Here is a 17,631-nt window from a genome sequence, read left to right as displayed (position 1 = left end):
AAAATATTATCATAGGGGATTTTAACTAAAGAAGAAATAAAGACGTTCATGTCTCTTGCAGCTGTCCAAAATTTTGTGGCACGAAAGTTAATGAAGCAAAATATATATAAAAAAAAATTTCTACGATCTGTCAAACTTAAGTATAACACTCGGTACTCGGTACCAAGACACTGGATGTAGTATCACAAGTGGTATCCATTTTGAGCCAGACTGCTATGTCTTTATTTCGTTTTGTCCTTGTCGACGATGGATTATCAATTGGTTAGCTCGTTGTATGCTTATTTTTCAAATGAGTGAAATATATTCACACACTTCTTCACCGTAAAAGCGATATTTACAGCTGTGTTCAGAATAATAGTAGTGAAAGCCGATTTCTAAACAAAATGCTCAACTTTGGCATGCTTTAACTTTGCTTCTATATGAGCAATCGGCATGAAATGTTGGCAGTGAACTACAAATATACTCAATTTCATTATCATAAAATTAAAAAAAAATTCACGTTACCGGCTGAAAAGTTAAGCACTAGGTGATTTTTTTACAAAATTGTTGCTGAACAAAAATTTACAAAATAAAAACTGCTATTATTTTGCGCGATTTCACCTGGTGCTTAACTTTTTAACCGGTAATGTAAAATTTTTCAAATTGTATGATGATGAAATTGAGTATATTTGTAGTTCACTGCCAAACTTTCATGCCGATTGCTCATAGGGTAACAAAGTTACAGCATGGCAAAGTTGAGCATTTTGTATGAAAATCGGCGTTCACTACTATTATTCTGAACACAACTGTATATAGCGTTTGTATATTTATAAAAAAGGAAATGATTGTTTCGACACTCCAATTGTTGGCGTTCTATAGTTCATGTTTTACATAATACATATTGAAGAATGCATACCTTTACTTCAATTTTTGTACTTATAAAAAGCTTTGAATGATTTGACAGAAACAGTGTCGTCGTTTTCTTTGTGAACTGATAGAAGACTATTATGATCTATGTCCCATGAACCGAACCAACTTACCAAACGAATATATTGTATATTATATTTACAAACTATTTGTGCTTCCGGCCCCATCGCTTGCTCTCGCTGGAGTAAGCGACACAACTGATGGACCAAATACTTCTCAGTGTAGCTTCTGAATTCCTCCCGCTTACAAAAACTCCTTTCCATGACAGCCATGAAGATGCAGAGGTATACTCGGTCTTTGATAATAATGGATGACACAGTAACATTCTTCCCCGATTAGTAAAGGATGTCCACGTTAAAATTGTTTTTTTTTTCAGCTTTTCTAGCCGCGGTAAGCGGCGCACAGTGGTACCGCCCATAGGTCATAAATCAAAAAACAAATTGTCTTGTTTATCACTCCTTTACCTTTTCATGGATCATTTATGATCTCAAGATAGTAAAAACATAAATATTGATGGCGATTCTGTATAATATTCATAGTAGGGCTATGAATGATGGAGTGTATTTTTCATGTGTTAAAAATACGTTGAAAATTGAGCGATTTTAACACTTTGTTCATTGTCTTCGCAAATCAAAATCAATTGATTTTTCAATTAGTTTAGATTACAGAACTTTAGTACAGATGTATATCTATCACTTCCAATACATTTTAGAGTGTTATGTGACATCCAGGAGTCAGTATTGATGTGATTAATGAGGATAGAAATTTACTCACTTGGTAACAACATCACTTTTTTCGAAGTGCGTTTTTGAATATGTTCTTAATCACATTTAATAAAACTTCAGCCCTCACATGATCATGTTTGAGTAGGAAAATGAACCTGTGAAGGTTCTAGCTGCAAATATTTGCAAATAAGTTAGCAGCGTGCCTTCAAAGTTGTTAGTTTTACCAATAATGGCAATGATAAAAATATTCAAAGAATTTATTACATGCCAGTATAATTGTAGCTAACTGGAATGAATAGACAAAATAATTAAATTTTCACTACTAATACTTTAATTCACTATGAATAAACTTGCAACATTGTACTTTGATTTGATGAGTAGTTTTAGTGAGCGCTGAGATAATAAAATCCTTATATATTAGTAATGGAACAACAGCCATTCTAATATATTTGACATGACTTCCCAAAGTGTAGGAGGAACAAAATGAAAATGTTATTTATTTTGTACATCAACACAAGATCTTCAACAAAGTACCAGTATCTATAGATCTAGCACTAAAAAATAAAACTGAGATTAAAAAATATATTAAGAAGCAACAATATATTAACAAATAATTCATTAATTATTTCTTAGTTTTAAGTATTTTAAACATAGGGTTAATTACATTAGGTGACATGTTCGTTATTTGTTTTTGGTAGAGATTTGATGGGAAATTGGTTTTATCAATTAATAAATATTTCAAGTATTTATTTGGTATATACATCTCCGGCACTTAGAAAAGTGTTCAATAGCTTTTTATATCCACATACCGTAAAACGGGGTAACATTGATAGTTTTTTCGAAGAAAACTTCAATATTTATGCATGCTGTTTCAAAGAATTACAATTTATATTTTTAAAACAAGTACTGACATCCTAGCTATCGATTGCACTTGATAGATTGCCAAAAGATTTATTCTGAATGGATATATAATTTTTCATATAATCGAAAGTCGGTTTTCTGTTTTGGGGTAACTTTGATAATGGAGTATACATCGAACAAGATTGAATGAATTACGGAACATTTATAGGGTGTTGCATACCTCTAGGCGTTTAACGCTGTATGGAAATTTCTGACTTTGATTACAAAAATGGTCCCAGTTTGTAAAAATGGTTTTCGCTAAGAGATTTGAGACCGAATTCATGTTCTACTATAACTAGGTTATCATGGGTACGGGACGAACTCATTATGACTTTATCAAATAGTGGTCGTAGAACAGATTGTTTGTAAGCGTTGCAAAAATGCTAAAATGTTGTAAATTTTTAATATTTGCATAAAAATCCTCAAATGCACTTGATTGCAACGAAAATAGCTATGACATGAAGTGTAATATTAATACTCTTCACTTTTGCATTCGTTTTTCTTAACGAATTGACAGAAACTTCGTTATTTCGTTTAGTATGTTGGGGGTCTCGCACTATCAAAGTTACCCCGTTTTACGGTACTAAAAACTAGGCTTTTGAGCATGTGAAGCAACTCTAAGCAGGGAATCTTCTCAAGTTGAAAAAAAAAAAAATAATCCTGATATATTGTTTTCAATGTAGAGATTTCATGGTCCTTTTCAAGGTATTAAATACTTTAGTTAGTTTTGGACACGGAAGGAAATATAATTGCAAAGTCGGTTTTACGCACATATAATCATTCATATAACAGAGCCATCGTATTATGATCTCCGCATCCTAATCAGAATTTTCGAAGTGATATGAATTACTACATCAACCTCGACGGAGTTTTAACAGTCAAAAATAATTAATTTGACGATTTCTCATGGTATTTGCCACCGGATATTGAGTAAAATGATTTATGACCGCTTCGTAGAACAAATGGAACCACTGTGCGGCGCTCTCTTTGCAAGCAGACAGATAAGGTGTTCGTCTGTTTAAATTTATGCGCTGCTCAATCCTCTATCGATTCACACTTACAGAATTGTTGAAAGTTTTTTGGAAACGTTTTTACAGTGCTTCCTATGTCCATGTGACTATTGTCGGCAGCCTCATTCTCTTCGGCAACTAACCGTTAAAAACTGCAGGCCAATCTTTTCGGCAGCTCCAAATTAGTCGTGTTTATTTGAATTGATGACACCTCTGGTGAAATTGTTTGTTCAGTCTCGGAAATCTCGTCAGCGGGAAACAGACAGAACAAAGAATCATTTGAATGTTTTCATTTGTGTGTTTTGATTGAAAAGATTCTACCCCATTACCCCGAATGCCATTTCCCCGAATGCCATCACCCCGAATTCCATTACTCCGAATGTACCTACCTACCTACCTCCGAATGTACCATTACCCCAAATTTCACCACCCCGAATGCTATTTCCCCGAATTTACAATTAGCTTGACAAGATGATATTGATGACATTACCCCATGTTATTGGAATTCGGGGTAATGTCATTCGGGGTGATGGGTCTTTCGGGGTTTTGGAATTCGGGGTAATGGCGTTCGGGTTAATGGCATTCGGGGTAATGGGATTCGGGGTAATGGGGTGGAATCGATTGAAAAATACTGTGTATTTGACGTTTGAAATTTGGTTGCCGATAAATGTCGAATGGTGCCGAAGCCGTAAATTACCCTATATTATGTAGAAAAACATTTGAAACTAAGCAGAAATTTGTTTTCACAATGAAAATTACGTTGTTCAACATAGGCCACCAGAACCAAATTCAGCTACATATTATACATAACTTGAATTCCTATATTGACCAATCACATTTTTTTTTCTATCTTTACTAACGAGATTTTTAGCCCTGGGCTAGTTCATCTCGGGACCAACGGCTTTACTACCTTTACGTCATAAGTGACTATCTCGGGGATGGGATTCGATCCCAGGTGCTCGGCGTGAACCAATCACATTGATTTGTCATGAGAGTGGCCAAACAATGAATACCCTGGCCAAATCAGGTGTATAAGAGCAAACATTACGAGGGAAATTGACAGCAAAAATTATGAGGAAAATTATTTTGACAATGAATGTAGCTTTCTCATTTGAATGTGCTCTATGATTCATGCTATTATTCTGTGTAAAACAATGTATAATATTCCATTGCTACGGTGGTGGTGCCTCTAACCCAATCAATCTTCTTTTTTTCTGCTAAAAATATTATGACACTGGAATTTTACCAAATTTTGAAAAAAAATCTTGTTTTCTTAATTTTTGCCATATTGCAAGAAAAAAAATCGCATTGTTAAGGTGTTCATGGTACTCTAGATAGCATTCTTAGCTCTCTCTTGTCTTTTTCGTTATGAGGGCTTCCATGGCTAAATTGGTAAAGTAGAAAGAAAATGAAAGAATAAAGAATAGATGTATCTTTGTCAAAGAAAGCACTCTGAGAGTAATTGTGACATAGCTCATAGATTTCCACTGCAAAGAGCAGCATGCGCCCGTTTAGCGATAATCTACGGAAGTCTTCGAAAGAGGAGAGGGTTCTAAAAGTTCCATAATTCCATAGTTTTGACGGACTCTAAATTGTAAAGTATATAAGGCGTTTGTCGTATAGGAAAAAACATGAATCTTAGAAATTCTTGTAATGCTTAAATGATTCTTTTTTGGACGACTTGTTTCGAATAAGTTTCGAAATTTCGAAAAGGCTTTGGATTCAGAAGATATTTTTAGACTTTGAACAAATTTCAGAGCTTTTATCATAAGATTATCATACAAGTCAAACACTATAATATAAGTAGTATGTTTGGTTATTGATATCATTGGGAACTGAAGGAATAGGGTTCTAAAACCCTGCCTCAATTTTAGTGTCAAACGCTTAAGTTCAGACAAGAAAAACATGTTAACTCAATTTTTAAATGATTTTCGCGGATTTAAGTTTAAAAAACAATATTTTTTCGGTCTTTGAGATTTTGTCATACCTTTTGGTTTAAACTCAAATTTTGGGGGTATTTTGTTTTCCGTGTCCCTTTCGAAATTTCAGATGGGGTTGTTGTGTTAAAAAGGAAAACCCCTGTGTCGTTTTTGTCGACTAAGTGAACATCAAACATGATCAAAAGTGTCGAGGATAAGAACCCTTTTTAAAAATTAAAGTTTTAATGTGATATAGCCGTCATTTGAGCGGAGAAAATTGCTGAAGTTGTTGCTATAACATGCTCTATCGTGTTATTTTATAAAAACAAATTTTCATTTAACCTTTTAGGACCCTATTCCTTTGATTTCAAGGAAACTACTGGGATAATGATTAATTGCTCATTATTGTTGGAAATGTTGGATTTCAGTCGGATTCTTGTGCAACCTCTGTTGCCTAAGCATGGCCTCCATCGTGTTTTGCTTGTTCTATTCTATCTCTGCATGGATGGATTTATCTTCTTCTTCTTCTTTCTGGCGTTACGTCCCCACTGGGACAGAGCCTGCTACTCAGCTTAGTGTTCTTATGAGCATTTCCACAGTTATTAACTGAGAGCTTACTATGCCAATGACCATTTTTGCATTCGTATATCGTGAGGCAGGTACGAAGATACTCTATGCCCTGGGATGTCGAGAAAATTTCCAACCCGAAAAGATCCTCGACTGGTGGGATTCGAACCCACGACCCTCAGCTTGGTCTTGCTGAATAGCTGCGCGTTTACCGCTACGGCTATCTGGGCCCTTTATACAACTACTGATTTCAGCATCGTTGGCCAGAGAAGTCGCTGATAACTGGAGTTTACAGATATAATATTACTCAATTTGCGTACCTGAGCATGGTTCGGTAGTAAATTCAATCGACTACCAAACCAACATCAGAGCCCATTGATTACACCAAAACAACGTACCATTCTTATCGAAATTGATTGTGTGCCGAAAGTTGTTTGCTCTCGTTATCGAAGCCCGAACAACGATAATTCGCGGCAACCGTTTGCCAGTAGTGACGATAGGCACACTTCAGCACACTTCAGTACATACCTTGAGCAAGGCCGATAAAGTTGGTGCTTCAAGTGCTCGGAAGTTCATCGTAATTTTGAGCCACCTCTTCCCCCGCACGCGCGCTCTCTACATCAAATGCTGAAAATCATTACCGAAATCAATCAACCGGTTAAGTACTTTGGCCTTCTCCAAAATCCGGCACTTTCTCACGTCCTTGTTTTTGCAAGGGGCCCACCCTCGGTAGTCGTAGTAGGCGGTGGCACTTGGGAAGCAAAAATTTCTTCTTCTCCCAGCCTACTTGGATGAGTGCCAGACGGAGAGCGCGATGGCATGCCCGGTATACCGGGCCGGGTGACGAAAGTTATTAAAATTCCATCGACACTTTCCATCATACTGTCGTCAGAGGATATTCCTTGCGCTGATAGGGTGGAGGTACCATCGGGATATTACGAAACGCTGCTAGGGTGGAATTGATGTTATAGATCACTTCAAAATTTGACAGATACGCGTATTTCGACCTGAGCTGTAAGGTCGTCTTCAGTGCCGTTTGTTAAAATCGAGTAGTCTAGTAAACGATACTGAAAACAACTTTACTTTTGAGGTCAACATATACGTATTTATCGAAGACTACAAACTCTAGTAGAGTCAAACGTTATACTCCCCTATTATTGTTAACATACGAATTATATTTCGATCAAAAACTGTTTTTCATTCTCGTATACTCCAGCAAAATCAAGTAGGCCATGGATTCGATCGAAAGTTAAATCCGCTTTAAACAAGAACAAGGGTGATAATAATAAATTCGGTTTTCATTTTCTTTTCGAGCTTTGAATTTCATCATTAAGCTTATCTTCTTTCTGTTTAGGCAGTGTTGGAAGCTAAATGAAAACTTTCGGGATATGTAACATCTATTTCTTTATTTAGCAGTATTTTAGGGAAATTACTCCAATAAATATTAATTTGCTGGACAGTGTCCAGTGGACACACCTATCTTTGGGACCGCTTTGGTAAAATTGTGTGTTCGAAGCACTTGATTTACTGTCGGGCAGGAAGAGTGCGTTAAACTTCCCTGGTACGTGTGATTCCCTAGAGTCACTGACCGCTTTTCTTACTCAGGACTGTGTACAGGTGACAAATGACTACTGGTTACGTCAATAAATCACAATCATGCCATCCAACGAAGGAAAGGGGAAAGGGATTAGATAATTTACTTACTACTATTGGACCAAAACGATGGAGACGCACCTTTGCCCATTGATTACGAATTCAAACAATCGATGAACATGAGGTTAGGGATGAAGTATCATTAATTTACCTCGCTGACAGTGATGGCCTGTTTGATGAAAGTGAAAATTTGATTAAAATTACCCCAGCAACACACATGTTATAATAGTGTATTATCAACTGATATATGACCAAAATTAGTCATATATTAGTCGATAATACACAATTATAACATGTGTGTTGCTCGGGTAACTTACTTATATTTTACCTACACATGTTTTTAGGGGATGTGAACTTGATCGAAGCTGAGTGTGCCATGACATAACTTGCTCTTCCATTATCTAAGTAGGCGAAGAAAACCTCCGATGAGAATAAATAATTCATACCGCAAGCATGAAGAATTTCATCGTACCCCGCTATCTAAATATACAGCATAAACAACCATGACAAAAAATGTTTAATAAAAATATTTCCTTTTCTCTCCTTTCTGCTTTCCAGGGGATTTGGCAAGCAAGGCTTTCAATGTCAAGGTAAGTGTTGTGCACCACCTCGTCGTCAATTACTTCCTAACGCTGCTGGAGCGATTCTACAGGTGTGCGAGTTGTGTGGCAGTAGGCGGCGGTTGACGGAAAGGATAATCATCGGGGAAAATATCGGAATTATTAATAGACTCCACCGTCCCTCCCACCCAACGAGCTTGTCCTGCTGGGGACAGATGGTGCTCACGGCTCGTTATATTGTGTTAGGGTAGGTGTACCAGTATTGGCTCCCCTGTCAATATGCTTAATTAGCGTCAAGTTCACATTCTTGAGCAGGCATTTAATTATTGTAGAGCAGGAAAAACATAAAATATTTGTTGGGAATTGGGATGGCGAATATTGGGTCACCTGCAACAGTATTCGTCATATTTTTATGACAAATACCGGTACATCTACCCTATATCCCCGTAGTGATGGTGTGTCCTGCACCGAGCTTTTAATAGAAAGCGATCCAAGTGCTTGTTTCGTTTCGTCCCGGCAGAAGGCCATCCATGAATTGTGGAGAAAGATCAAAAGGAATGTCGGCTCGCCACTCATTCACTCGGGACCGACCGGGTGAGGCACGATGTACTGATGGATCAGCACTCATTAGGATGTTGGGCCATGGTTCGTCAGTTGGTGGAATTTGGTTGGCACGCTGCTAAAGAGAGCAGGAATGTGTTTCTTCATTGCTTTTGACCGCTGCCTTGGAAAGTTAAAAAGTATTCGGATAAAATTGTACGGGTTAATGAAAAAATGTTAATTATAGGAACTGAATTTGTGGTTGAAAAATCTAGCCTAACTATTGATAGTACAAACATCTCTTTATGAAATAATTGAAAATCGCTGTACCTATACTGAAAGTAGTCATCCAAATTTTGTTTAAAGTATTGTAACTAAACAGAATTGTGAATATAAACAGAATCGCTATAGTAGGCGGCATTAGCAGTAACATAATGTTAAGCATGCAAGAAATTTAAAGAATTTACAGAAAAAATCTGCTGGAATAGCTATACATAAATGAAATTTAAATTTAGTGCTATACCACATAATTCCACCAGAGTTTGTATCATTCGACAGATACGCGTATTGCGACCTCAACTGAAGGCCGTCTCCAGTGTCGTGTACTAGACTCGACTAGTCCAGTCTAGTACACGACAAGTTAAGGTCAAAATATTCCTATTTGTTAAAAGATACAAGTCGAGTCTAGTACACGACACTGAAGACGGTCTTACAGTTGAGGTCAAAATACGCGTATCTGTCAAAGGATACAAACACTAGTGGAATTCAATGGTATAGTACTAAATTAGGCTTTTCATCTACTTATAGGTATTCCACTAAACAGCTCGAAGATTTATTATCATCATAGATATTATAGACGTTGCATGTGACATTCCTAGGGGCCCAGATAGCCGTAGCGGTAAACGCGCAGCTATTCAGCAAGACCAAGCTGAGGGTCGTGGGTTCGAATCCCACTGGTCGAGGATCTTTTCGGGTTGGAAATTTTCTCGACTCCCAGGGCATAGAGTATCGATTGTATCCCGTTTGGCATAAAGTCGTTTGGCATAAGGTCGTTTGGCATAAAATCATTTGGCATAATGGTCGTTTGGCATAATGGTCGTTTGGCATAATGGCCGTTTGGCATAATGGTCATTTGGCATAATGGTCGTTTGGCATAACGATTGACTTAAAATAAATATCGGCATTTTTTAAGCTTTTACCGAGATCAACACTACCGAGCCCATAGCAAAAAAAATTGGTAGGTTCTAAACAAGCGTGGTGTTCGTTCAGAGATTTTCCAAGCTAAAGCTAAGTATGCTGTTTCGCTCAAGAAAAGTAAAGAAATTCCTTGACTGAAAGGGTCAAGAAATTTCCTACAGAGAGTCCCCTTTGAAGTGACATTTCTTCTCAACTGCGTACTGCGATCAGAAAAAAGTGATTTTCTTGACCATTTCTTGGGAGAAATTTTCCACGCATCGAGATAGGCGATTCCTTTTCTTGTCAGTAGCAAACCGGCCTTAAGAATTTAAAAACTTGTTGTGAAATTAGAGAGCATTACTAACTAAAACTCGTGACGGGTTTCTACATCTCAGAAAAAAGAGTATCTTTGAGCTTGTTGCGATATACATATTTGAAAACAGTAAATTGGCAAAGAAAGTTCGCAGTTATTCATCAAGGGAACGCTCATAGAATATTTCGCTGTAGATCAAGCTCTGTTCCAGTTTGGACGTAACACTCGATGATAATTACTTGATAAAAGAATGGATTTTTTTTTGCAAAACATCAAAGCTCTAATCCAAAGATCTATCAATGCGACTTAATGCAAAAATAGCCTTTATACGAGAGCAGATTATATTTGGTGTAAAATGTTTGAGGCTTTAACGCAAAAAAATCTTTTCACAGCATAGATCAAATCAACAACACATGTTTTAAACAAAATATATGTGGCAAAACTTTTGAATGGTTCAATATAAATTCTATGAATATGAAACACCAAAACATCGTCTATTTTCGAGAGAAGGGAAATTTTGTGATTGAAATAAAACAACAAAATATAATAATGGTTAACATTTAGCTTTATAAAATAATAAAATTTGAAACAGTATAAATATAAAGAACAGTATATTTTTAGAAGAAGGCAGAATTTATAATTAAACCAATAGAAGAATGGACGCCAAAAATTATTGCGGCATAATCAAACGAAAAGACATAAAAAGTGCGTTCAGAATCATCAAAGTGATTGTGCTACTTTTCCCCGAAAAGTGGTGACGAGAAAGGACGATAAACAGTCAAAAGAAGGAAGTATTTTGCCATTCTCGGTTATAAACATGTTAGCAAAAAAACTGAGGATGGTGAAACTCGAAAGAACCGCCAATTAAATAAAGAACGGTGCATATTAGATGGTCAGTTTGTTTACCACCTCAGAATGTATAAAGTTACGACAATTATGAGTGCTAAAAACTTTTCCAGGAAGTGGGCTAGTGGGGGAAACGGGATATTCGGGGAACTGGAATTCGGGAAAACGACATTGGGGAAAAGTAGCACAACCCATTGAAGTAACTGCAGTAATCGATTTCTCATTTCTCTGATAATTTGAGCAGATCAATGTTATTGATTGCCACCGTTTTGTCAGTTGGAAACAAAAAAAAAAATATCTAAAAAATATATCTCCAAAGAACAGCCTATGCATAAAAGAAGGAAAATTTATTGAAATTTTAAATCAACAGTTTTCATACCTATAATTATGGTTAACATCATATTTAGAAAAAAAAGAACAAATAAAAGAAGGGTAAATTTATGCTAAATATATATAAATCTTCAGTGCAAAAATTTGTTCCAATAGCCAAACTTAAAAGAAGAATTAATATTTGAAAGAAGGGTAATTTCTGGATAAATAATAAAATACTTTCGGTAAATTTATTCAAGAGCGAATGATTGTTGAATAAAATGTAATTTTGTATCAAGCAACAAGCTTGATGTCATAAGAAAAATTCAATAGAAACGTAAAAACGAACAATTGAGAAATTCTTGGTTTCAGACTCATTATGCCAAACGACTATTATGCCAAATGACCATTATGCCAAACGGCTTTATGCCAAACGGCTTTATGCCAAACGGCTTTATGCCAAACGACTTTATGCCAAATGACCTATCACCCTGCCACACAATATATTTATTTATTTATTTATTTATTTATTTATTTATTTATTTATTTATTTCACTTATAATTCGTAACATAAGACTAGCGTTTTTTTGAATTGTTACATAATGTTAGGAATGCGTAGAAAGGTGTGTCGTTTACCATTACTAATTCAAAATAAAAATTCAAACATTTCAAAAATTTATACAATCTTAAAAACAACTACAATCTTAAAAACAACTTCAAGCTATTAAAGTACTCCGTACATTTCCTCTTACACGCAAATAAAGAACTCTCAAGGGTTATATCATTGGGTAATGAATTCCAATAGGAGATGCCTCTCACGAAAAAGGAATTGCCATAAGAGGATGTGTTGTGTCGCGGAATAGCATATTTTTTTGCACGGGAATTTCTCAAAGGCTTTAGTTTTTCGTATAAATAACACTGCGGAACACGTTTTTGTCTCAAGCACCAAAATACCACTATTTACTCAATTAGGGGCTGCTGAATCCATTGCCATTTTCAAAAATATCATGGCACGTCTAGTTTTTGAGATATTGACTGTTGAAAATGCTAAATTTTACGATTTCAGCCAACTTGCATACAAGTTTTCCAACTTGTATAGCAATTTATTTGCTTAATTTGTCACAAAATTCAAACTTCATGTGTTGAACAATACTTTTTAACGAAGTTCATAATTCTTCCGCTGGTAAAATGTTATTTTTTGGTGGTTCTGAAAAGTATTGTCTTATGCCATATAAGAGAAACGATGAATTTTATATGGAGACTGCAAGCATGTTAAAAAACGATTTGAACTGAATTTCATGGAAAAATTTACAATCAAATTATATCTAGACTGAAAGTTCAAGTTCTATTTTGCATGATTGATGGATTAAATCACAAAAAAGTTTGATAAATTATACTTTAAATTTCATGTAAACATTGATAAAACTTGTGTTTTGTACAACTTTGGCGACCTGTAGCTAAAAATTGTGACGTGCTAGAACATTTCTGAAAACGGCATCAAATTCAGCGACTCTACTAGAGACACATAATTTGATCCTTGAAACACGCAAAAATGTCATTTTTGTTACGCTGTGTAACCTGGAGTTTTATGTGTCGCAAGTTTAAACAAAAATAAGCAGCATCTTAATGGAGCAAATTTGTCAAATGGGCATCCTAACAAGTAATGCTGAAGATGGGAGACACTAGAATATTTATCAAGGCCGAATACTACTCTAATGCAAGCATTAAGAGCTATTCGTAATCTAGATTCAGCGTACATTGAAGATTTCGAAAGAATAAAATCACAAGCTATGAAATGTGGAAGAATTAAACTTTTGAAGAGTTTGAGCTTTATATCGACATTTAAAAAAGAAGAAACCGCTCGGACAACTCGTAGACTAGCATAAATTTTACCACATTGACCTAATATGAAATTATCAAATTTAAAACTGGAATGAATCGTAATTCCCAAACAGATTACCTGATCTAAAAATTTAATTTCAGTGTTGTTTATTTTCAAAATTAGTTTAAGGACACTATTAAATCGAGAATCGCTTAGAAATATAGCACAAGTCTTATTCGCATTCAATAATAATTTATTCCTTATCGACCACTCAGCAATGCTTGTAAGATCTTCGTTGATTTTTCTTGATATTATTGACGAAGAATCATCGCAACATCCAAAATACAATTGATCGTCGTCTGCAAATGTGTGGATTTGGCAATATTTTAAAACATTTGGAAGGTCATTAATGTATATAGAAAAGAGAATAGGTCCCAGAATTGAACCTTGGGGTACACCGGAAGAAATAGGGAGATAACTAGATCCCCGTCATTCAAAACAGTTTGGGTTCGTCCAACTAAATACGATTTTATTAGATTAATTGCGTGGCTGGAAAAACTAAAATTTTCTGTTAACTTGCGACGAAGAATTCGGTGTGAGATGGTGTCAAAGGCTTTCGAAAAGTCAAGAAGCAATAAAACGACTGGTCGTCCATTATCTATGACAAGACCTATGTCATCGAAGACTTTCAGTTTTTGTGCTATGTTTGGCACGATAGCCAGATAGGTGTGAAATCAACAAATTCTCCCGATTGATAAAAATACAGACTTTGCTCCTCGATGATTCGTTCAAAAACTTTGGATAACGCTGACAATATACTTTTTGGACGAAGATTTTGTATAGAATTTAGATTAGCCTTTTTCTTGAATGGTATTATTTTGGATTTTTTCCATTCATCCGCAAATATACTAGTGGCGATAATACAATTAAACAAATGCGCAATAGGTCTAACTATCAATGGATTGATTTATTTCAGAAATTTAATTGGAAGTTGATCTAGTCCTATAGCATTAGATTTTGTGTGATAAAAAGTATTGACGACATCAATTTCATTGATTTGGTCAAAGTAAAAACGATTTCTCCTGAAAGATTCGTTGAAGATACTGTTGACCTCAGATTCATCACTACTATCTGTGAAGTTATTAGCAAAGTTGGCATTGATTTCGTCTGAGTTGAACAGATTTGTGGGTGATTTTGCTGTTTTAGTTACACCAATATTTTATAATCTTTTCCATAGTTCTTTGGAAGGTAAACTAGTATACAGTTTTCTTTCATAATGTGACTTTTTAGATTGCCGAACTTTCATGGTTACCTGATTGCGCAGTATTTTGAATAGATTTAGGTCATCGGGGCTTTTCGAGTTTTTCCATCTTTTGTAAGCAAAATCCCGATCCACAATTGCTTTACTGATTGTACTGTTGAACCATTCGTTTTTGTTGTTCCTTGAAACAAATGAACGGATAGGAACGTACTTCTCATGTAATGCTAAAATACTTGAGTTGAAAAAACTAAGAAGAAAATTTGCATCATTTGAACGATAGTAATTAAACCAATCTAGAGAATCAAAATCATCAATGAGACTATCGATATCAATGGACTTGTAATCGCGATATTCAATTTTTTTAGGTGTATGAGTTGTGTCGAAATCGAGCGAAACGAATATCATGTCATGTTTTGAAAATGATGGGACATCGACTTGGTTGAATCTTAGAACTCAAGATCTACAATTAATAAGCATAAGATCGAGCTGCGATGAGCCGTTGTTATAAAAAAAGGTTGGTTCGGATCCGATACTAAACATGTCATGAATGGACATTGATGTTAGAAGTTCTGTTGTTCTCGTTGAATTATGGTTCAGCAAATTTGTGTTCAAATCACCGACAAATAGTATGTCGTTGAATTGAGTGCCATAACTAGATAATATTTCATCAAATATTAGAGCACAGTTTACGACAGGTGGGTTGTACATTACAGCAAGGCATAATTTTTCAGAACCAGTAACTATCTCGACTACCGCATATTCAGAATAAGACGATTCAGGTTTATCTAATGATTTTTCGAGTACTTTGAAGTGGATTGCTTCTTTAATAAAAATTGTGATACCACCTCCTAATCTTCCTTTTCTATCATGCCTTATAATTTTATAGCTTTCGATTGTCAGCAACGAATCGTCGATCTTCTCATTAAGCCATGTCTCTATTACGCAAATAATGTCAACAGAGCTCGTTTGAGCTATTTGACGCAGTTCGTCTAATTAACAAAACTTGCGAGCGCATATACTCTGGCTGTTAATACAACACACTGAGAGTTTATTTTTAACGAGTGCACTTTTCATAACGGTCCCTGGCAAACACCAATTCGAAGAGGCATCTCTACCAGATCTACTAGCCATTAGGATAAATTTTGATCTTAGCGATTAAGAGGAAATAAGTAAGGAGTACAAGAAGCTGACTACAAACTAAAGAATTTATATCCAAAAATTCAATCATTATGTATTAATTCATGTACGACGCAAAAACTTGAGTTGAATTACAAACCACGATTAGAGATGGTCAATTATCGGTAGCAGCCATCGGCATCCCCTAGCAAATCCAGCATTCCCAGCAGCAATCGGCACCTGAGCAGCATCAGCAACAACAGCAACAGCAACGGTGTTTAACTTTTAGGAAGGAAACACGGGAAAAAGGATGGGATGCAAGGATTAAACAATAGCTGTTGAGGAAGGGTTAAAGCAGCCCCTGAAGATCAATCTCGGATGATACGGGTTTTCCTTGATCGTTGGCAGTCATCTTGATGTACACGACACCAATCCTTGTGTAGACTCCAAATATTTCAACTTTCTTTTTCATCTGCAAAGCCTTCGTGCGGAGCTCTCTTGCAACTGGTCCCAAATTTTCGTTTACGAAAATGCGTCGGTCACTTGAGAACCCAATGTCCGTGAGAGACAGCTTCCTTGATCGCAAATAACGTGCATAGAATTCGTCGCGCTGCACGGTAATTGCGAATTGAATCAGGATCATGTAAACTTTTCCATTCATTGGTGTACCTTTTGCGAGCCGTTCTATTTCGACCAATGGAACGGCTTCTACAGCATATCCCAGAGAACGACACCAGGTGACGAAGTAATTAGCCAAACTTTCTCCAGTGATGAATGGAACACCGCTCACGACAAGATCATTTGCTCGCATGCTTCTATCGATGGCCGTCAAATATTCTGATTTATTCACCTCCACGGTATTGAGTAGATCAGTTGTAGCTTTTTGGCTCATTTGAGCCTGAAGAGAGTATTCCATCCGACGTATCTCTTCAACAGTGCTCTGCTTGTAGGAAGCAAACTGTGACTTCATAATTTTGGCTAACGCGGAGACGCTCATATCGTCGGCAGAACTCGTAATCTTTTCTTTTTCAAGCTTCAAGTCTCTTTCCAATTTTGGTCACCATCCCATTTGAAGCCGTCACTCCATGTATTTGTATGGTCATCTGTACAAATAATGTTGAATTTTGGAACAACATACCTAGCCGGCACAATTTTCTGCATGTAGAGTAAAAGCTCAAGGCACACGGAAAATCTATTGCTAAAACAAAACAGACCTCACGCTCGCGATGGCGGGATTGCGGCAGAGTGAATGTTTTGATATTGAAAGCTGGTTACTATGGTTAAGTTTGACACTTTGTGTACCGCCTCCAAAATGCGCGTACTAGATGTTGGTCACACGATTAGCAGCGACATTAGCGGTCTAATTTCTTATACGTCTATTAGCGCATATCTCAAATACCATCGTTAAGCAAACTCGATCCTTGAGACGCCGTTGTTGTTATGGGGAGTCCGAACAACCGAACAGTATTCGAAGATGGAGCGAGATATCAATACAATAACAGTCAATATCGCTGTTCATACTGTCGACGTTCTGGTAGTAGACGGTGATGTCTTGATTGGTCGAATGGGCTATGGAACATGGAGAAGCCGGAGTGGCCATAGAAGCCGGAAATAACACCAAAGTAACCAGAAATCTTTCGGAGTTTTATAAATAAGGTCCATACTCAAGCAGACTCAAACAAACATGTGATATCAAGGTTGGAGTATAACATCTTTCTAGGGTTTTACAAGTACTCCGTTGAGCCAGGGTCTACAGATCAACAAATGTAACCAGTAATCTCTTGACGATAAATCAACTAGATTATCTGAGATAACATGATAACCTTTACTTCAAGTAGTTCTTGGGTAACCTTTAATAGTCATAGTATGTGTTAATATATAAGCCCGTATGGGTATCAAATTTGTGTCTAATCCTCTGAAAGACTGGTCACGCTTGTAGATCTAAACGCCTGCATTCAATGAAGTTCTTCTATAACCATGAACGATCATTGAGCTAAACTAGGCAGAA

The 17,631-nt window shown here is 36.3% G+C and overlaps 1 protein-coding gene across 8 annotated transcripts in view; it reads left to right on the top strand.

Moving 5' to 3' along the window:
* The window catches only part of LOC5568580 (protein kinase C, brain isozyme), a 332,166-nt gene that overhangs the window by 148,679 nt on the left and 165,856 nt on the right, over nucleotides 1–17,631 (top strand). For all 8 annotated transcript variants that reach the window (XM_021855855.1, XM_021855848.1, XM_021855849.1 and 5 more), the window contains exon 3: nucleotides 8,239–8,270. In XM_021855855.1, coding sequence (XP_021711547.1) covers nucleotides 8,239–8,270 — 32 coding nt within the window. The remainder of the gene's footprint in view (nucleotides 1–8,238; nucleotides 8,271–17,631) is intronic.

Source organism: Aedes aegypti, chromosome 3 (assembly GCF_002204515.2).
Source record: "Aedes aegypti strain LVP_AGWG chromosome 3, AaegL5.0 Primary Assembly, whole genome shotgun sequence".
Classification (NCBI taxonomy): domain Eukaryota; kingdom Metazoa; phylum Arthropoda; class Insecta; order Diptera; family Culicidae; genus Aedes; species Aedes aegypti.
This window is presented reverse-complemented; position numbering and strand designations above follow the sequence as displayed.